Raw genomic sequence first — 5,173 nt, forward strand, 5'->3', positions numbered from 1 at the left:
AACACAGCAGCAACCACAACCAAATAATCATGCATGCATAACACTTAATTCATCAAAATTCAACAATTTTTAAAGAAACAAGGAAGAGGAGCTAACCTAGCTTGAAGAACGCTTAGATTGGAAGAGAAATTGCTTGAAATTCAAAGAAAGAATCCAGCTCCTTGCACACACACACCCAGCCGAGAGAGAGAGGAAAAGAGAGAGTGGTTTTTGGAAATTTTTTTCTAAGTGTTGATTTTTGAAAAAAGAAATAAAAGCCACATAGCATATATCACTCATTTCAGCCAAAAAAAAAAACAATAAAATAAACATTTATTTTCAATTAATAAAATCACTAAAGACAAAATATCATTGGGGCAAAAAGACCATTTTTCCCCTCCACACAAAAATCACATAAATCACACTAAAGGGGTCTTTTTGGGAAATTCTAAATTCCCGGCCATTCCCGACATTCCCAATGTCAAATAACCCGTCCCAAACTACTAACATACTAAGTTGTGATTTCTACTGAGCCAAACACCGGATTCCAAAATACCGGGCACCGGAAAGAAAAATTATGCAAACTACTACATGACATAAAATGCATCTCTGAATTCAATAAATAACAGTATAATAAATTATTTAAATAGCTATAAATAATTTTCATAATTAATCATAATTAACTGCTAATTTCCAAATTAACTAAGCGGTCTTTACACTTATATAGGAATTAGGGTTGCTACCTCTGAATGGCAAAATTTTGAATTTGGTCAAAAATCTCGCGTTTCACCCCTGGTCGCGACTACATAAAGCCCTTGTTGCGACCATAGGCCAATTAGAAAAACACCCCTTTTTGCCTAATCCCCTAGTCGCGACCATGGTCGCGACCATGGAAAAGGGTCGCGACTATGGCTTCACCTGGTCGCGACTACTAAAGCCCAAATTGGCAGCTTCAGCAGATTTTTCTCCAGAATGTCTCGTCTTTCACCAACTGATAAAATTTGAACTGTAATGCATCGAGAACCTAAAACAAGGAAAATCGAGCGTAAAATCATTCCAAAAGGCAACATTAACTGAGAAAACGCTTATGAAATCGACTTGGAACTTAGGCTAAAAATAGCCTAACACTTAGATCATTAATATTTGTCTAGTGTTTGTGACCATACTCTTGTTGAGTGGTGAGATGGAATGTTGGGAAAGTGTGACTTCACCATTAATGATTGGGATCCCTTCTTCTACAGAAGGATGTGCTCACTCAATGTTGGATAGTGATGAAGATATCCCTAATGCTCAACCATTACCTCAAGTCACTTTGGTTGACAGTGATGATGAGGGGGAAGTTTTTGATGAGTGTATGTAAGATTGATGAAGAGCCTCGAGCTCTTGAGTATGCGATAATGGTACATGATTATGAGGGTGATAAGAATGAGTATGTCGGGCGGTCCCTTCACTTTTTGAGGGACAACCCGAGGTCGAGTATGACTAAGGGCGATATCCTACGCATGTGACATCAATATGAGATTCATTCTTCTATACAAATGTGACTTCCAACTATCGTTGAGCGTCCCAATTGGGATAGTGGCGATTGGGTTTGTATGTATGAATTTCCTTTTCAGATTGGCTTTTGATTCCCTTTCCCTCTATTTGTACAAGAAGTGTTGGACTATTATGGGGTAGCTCCTAGCCAACTCATGCCAAATGCTTGGAGGTTATTGTTGGGTATAGAAGTCATAGTTAGAGTGAAGGGGAAGAGGGTTGACTTTGTAGATTTCAAGTCAAGTTATTATCTTAAACAACACGATACAGATAAAGGTCGATATCGATTCATTCTTAGAGCAAACAAAAAAGCTTGGGTAACAGAGTTGGTTGCTAGCAACAAGAGGGGTTGGAGGAAGAAATATTGTTTTGTCAAAGGTGACCTGTTTGGAATGAGTGATTATGTGGTTCCTACTTCATGGAGAACCTTAAGTGAGTGAGGATTGTTGATTTCTTTGTTGCTTTTTATTTGATACTTGATTTGTCTATGAATACTAACTATTTCTCTTTGTCATTGTAGGTAAGGGGCTTACTCGATGTCCTCGCAGGGGGTGTTGGTCTGAAGCTCAAGTTAACGACTTGCTCTCTATTCCTTTCGATCATAGTGCCCATAAAAAGCTTCTTATTTTGAATAAATCTTGTGTTGGAAAGTTATGGAGAGGTGCGCAACGTCAAGAAGGTAGTATTTTTTCACTCAACGTTGTCAAGCGCGCCCCCATCCTTTTGTTGACCCGAGCCTTAGAGAAGGTTAGTGGTCTATTCTCTTTGATTCGTCATTTAACGGAAGAATAACATTTTCTTGTAGACCGTTACTATAAGAGGATGACTTTCGAGGTTTGTGGAGCAGATGATGCTGTTGCTAGGGGTAAGACTAATTTACTTGGAAAGAGGTCTAAGAAGACCACAAGTCATGTTGCAAAATCTCGAGTTCCTGCTAAGGAACATGAAGCTGGTGGCTCTCTGTTGCTAACTGATGGTGTGGTTGTGGCTTCTCCACTGAGGGGTGACAACGTGTTGTCTATTGAGGAGAGTATGATCAACCTGTCCATCTCTTCTAATATTTCAGCTTACTCTGACCCTGCTTCTATCAAAGGTCATGTTAAGGCTCTTCTCCATTCGAGAGATGAAGAGCGTTTGAGGGGCATCAGAGTTGCGGGGTGAGTGAATTATGGTGTTTCTACGATTTACCAAGTAAGTTTGGAAAGAATTTGTATTTACACATATGTAGTTATTTTTGCGTGTTACTCATGATAATTCGACTTTTCTTTTGTAGGCTATTCAAGCAGTCCTCTACAACAATTTCTCTTAATCATAAGAACAGGCTTTGAACAAGGAGCAGTCTAGACTTAGCAAGGAAGTGGAGAACTTGAAACTGGAAGGAGAGACTACCAAATCATCATATGACAAGCTCAAACTGGATTATTCCTCGTTGAACACTGAGTTGGAGCGTGTGCATGCCAGACTCAAGGAGTAGGAGGCTAATTATGTCGCATTGTACCAGGAGGTTGATGATATTTCGCTCAAGACTGCCATCAAGACAAGGGGGAGTTGATGATACAGTATAAGAAGGGGCTCCATCGTGGATGGGATGTCGATGATGCTATTGCACTTCATGAAGAATATTTAGCTCTTGAGCAAGAGAATGAGATGGATGTTGACGCTCATATCTCTATGTCTGGTGTGAGCGTCGATGCTCATACCTCTGTCCCTGGTATGGGTGTCGATGCTCATACTTCTATTTCTGGCGGGTGTGGCATTGACGATGTGATGTTCTCCATAGTGGGTCTTTTTAAGTTTATCCCTTTGGTTTACAAGTGACAATTGATTTAAACTCTTAAGTCTTTTTTGTTTAAAGCATGAACATCGCCATAGTGGTATTGAGTATGTATGCTTAACGATCCTTTTGATGTGCGGACATCCTCTTAGCAATTTCCCTTTGGAATTTTATGACGCTTTGATGTATGAACGTTGCCTTTGCGGTGGTATGACATATTATCTTAATTTGGTATTAATATTCTTCATTTTGCATTTTGTTGATGTTTTATGTTATTCGGTTGATGTAAATTTAGCATTGATCCATGTACTATATCCCCTAGTCCAAGTCTTAGTGAGTGTCACTAAAACTTAGACTTTGGAACGGCTTGACTGAGTACATCGAGTTTGGCTGACTGTAACATTGTTGAGTTAATTTTATATTTAGTTACGATTGAACGTAATCCTATTACTTACTTTGTAAGTGAATCGTTGGATTGAGCGTAGCTCATATCACTTATTTCATAAGTGAATAGTTGGGTTGAGCGTAGCTCCTATTACTTACTTTGTAAGTGAATAGTTGGGGCCGAGCGTAGCTCCTATTACTGTTAGGTTTTATGCCCTAAATAAAACTCATTTTAATATAATCAGATTTACTTATTAATATAGATCAGAAATAACATTTAATGTTGCATGGTTCACATGATTTGTTTCATGATTATATGTACATAATGTATAGATTCATCTGAAACCCTTTTCACATACTTGATCCTGTTTATTGTGGCGTCAACACATTAGAAAGTAAACATGACCATGTGAATAAAGTTTCCTAGATTTATCAGACACAGGGTTTTACTGATATGATAATCTACAACAGAGTTTACTTGCATTTGGAGAAGTGCTATGTTCTTTCCAGAGCATTGGTTAAAGTAAAGCTCAGGTTGGATGCATGGAGTATGCATCGGAAGGGACCGGTATTGAACTTTGACTTAGATTTAATTAAACTTACCGTAGAATCTATTCAAGTCAATATCGCCAAGTTGATCCTAGATCAAATGATCTTAATCCTGTTATGATTAGGCTCAATCTTGAAAGGCTATTCGTGTTCTTTGATTTGTTAGTTAAGCCTACTTTTAGGTCAGGGTGATACGTACATTTTGGGAACACGGTAGTGCAATTGAGTGGGAGCGCTAACATAAACATGGAATCTATAGCTTCTATCTGGCGAATAGTAAGCAAAGGATGATCACCTTCGAGCTTGACCAAACGAAAATAAATGGTGGAGATCTCATTTCACATAAGCTGAAATATCATTTATACGGGGTCAAGTGTTTTAAGGATAAAATACATAGTAGGGTGTTACGGTAATTTAATCCCATTACTGTGTAGATCATTCATATAGAGGATAATTGATCACATTAGGATTATAACAATGGATAACTAATGATGTGTCTATATGGTGGAACATATAGAGCATTCTATATACTGAGAGTGCAATTCTAAGTTCTATGCGTGGATTCAACGAAGAATTAATAAGTTAGTGAATTTTAGTGCTAAATTCTTGATCTACTTATTGGAAGCTCGGTTATATAGACCCATGGTCCCCCCACTAGTTGAGATAATATTGCTTGTAAGACTCATGTAATTGATTTTGATTAATCAATTATAATTCACAAATTAGACTATGTCTATTTGTGAAATTTTCACTAAGTAAGGGCGAAATTGTAAAGAAAGAGTTTATAGGGGCATATTTGTTAATTATGATACTTTGTATGGTTCAATTAATAAATATGATAAATGACAATATTATTTAATAATTATTTATAGTTATTAAATAGTTAGAATTGGCATTTAAATGGTTGAATTAGGAAATTGGCATTTTTGAGAAAATCAGATACAAAAGGTG

The 5,173-nt window shown here is 37.4% G+C and overlaps 1 protein-coding gene across 1 annotated transcript; it reads left to right on the forward strand.

The window, feature by feature from the left end:
- Positions 1 to 1,333: 1,333 nt before the first annotated feature.
- Positions 1,334 to 3,063, forward strand: LOC133029805 (uncharacterized). Its single transcript, XM_061101907.1, has 4 exons — positions 1,334 to 1,947; positions 2,036 to 2,262; positions 2,363 to 2,706; positions 2,789 to 3,063. The coding sequence occupies exons 1-3, from the start codon at positions 1,671 to 1,673 to the stop codon at positions 2,483 to 2,485; spliced, it is 627 nt and encodes a 208-aa protein (XP_060957890.1). The 5' UTR covers positions 1,334 to 1,670; the 3' UTR covers positions 2,486 to 2,706; positions 2,789 to 3,063.
- The last annotated feature ends 2,110 nt before the right edge of the window (positions 3,064 to 5,173 follow it).

The sequence above is a fragment of the Cannabis sativa genome, chromosome 1 (genome assembly GCF_029168945.1).
Source record: "Cannabis sativa cultivar Pink pepper isolate KNU-18-1 chromosome 1, ASM2916894v1, whole genome shotgun sequence".
Lineage (NCBI taxonomy): Eukaryota > Viridiplantae > Streptophyta > Magnoliopsida > Rosales > Cannabaceae > Cannabis > Cannabis sativa.

Excerpts from the sequence above, each read along its gene's own strand:
- LOC133029805 (XM_061101907.1), top strand. The coding sequence starts at position 1,671 with ATGCCAAATGCTTGGAGGTTATTGTTGGGTATAGAAGTCATAGTTAGA. Across the intron at positions 1,948-2,035 it reads TACTTCATGGAGAACCTTAA|GTAAGGGGCTTACTCGATGT; the intron begins GTGAGTGAGGAT and ends TTGTCATTGTAG. Across the intron at positions 2,263-2,362 it reads TGACCCGAGCCTTAGAGAAG|ATGATGCTGTTGCTAGGGGT; the intron begins GTTAGTGGTCTA and ends TTTGTGGAGCAG.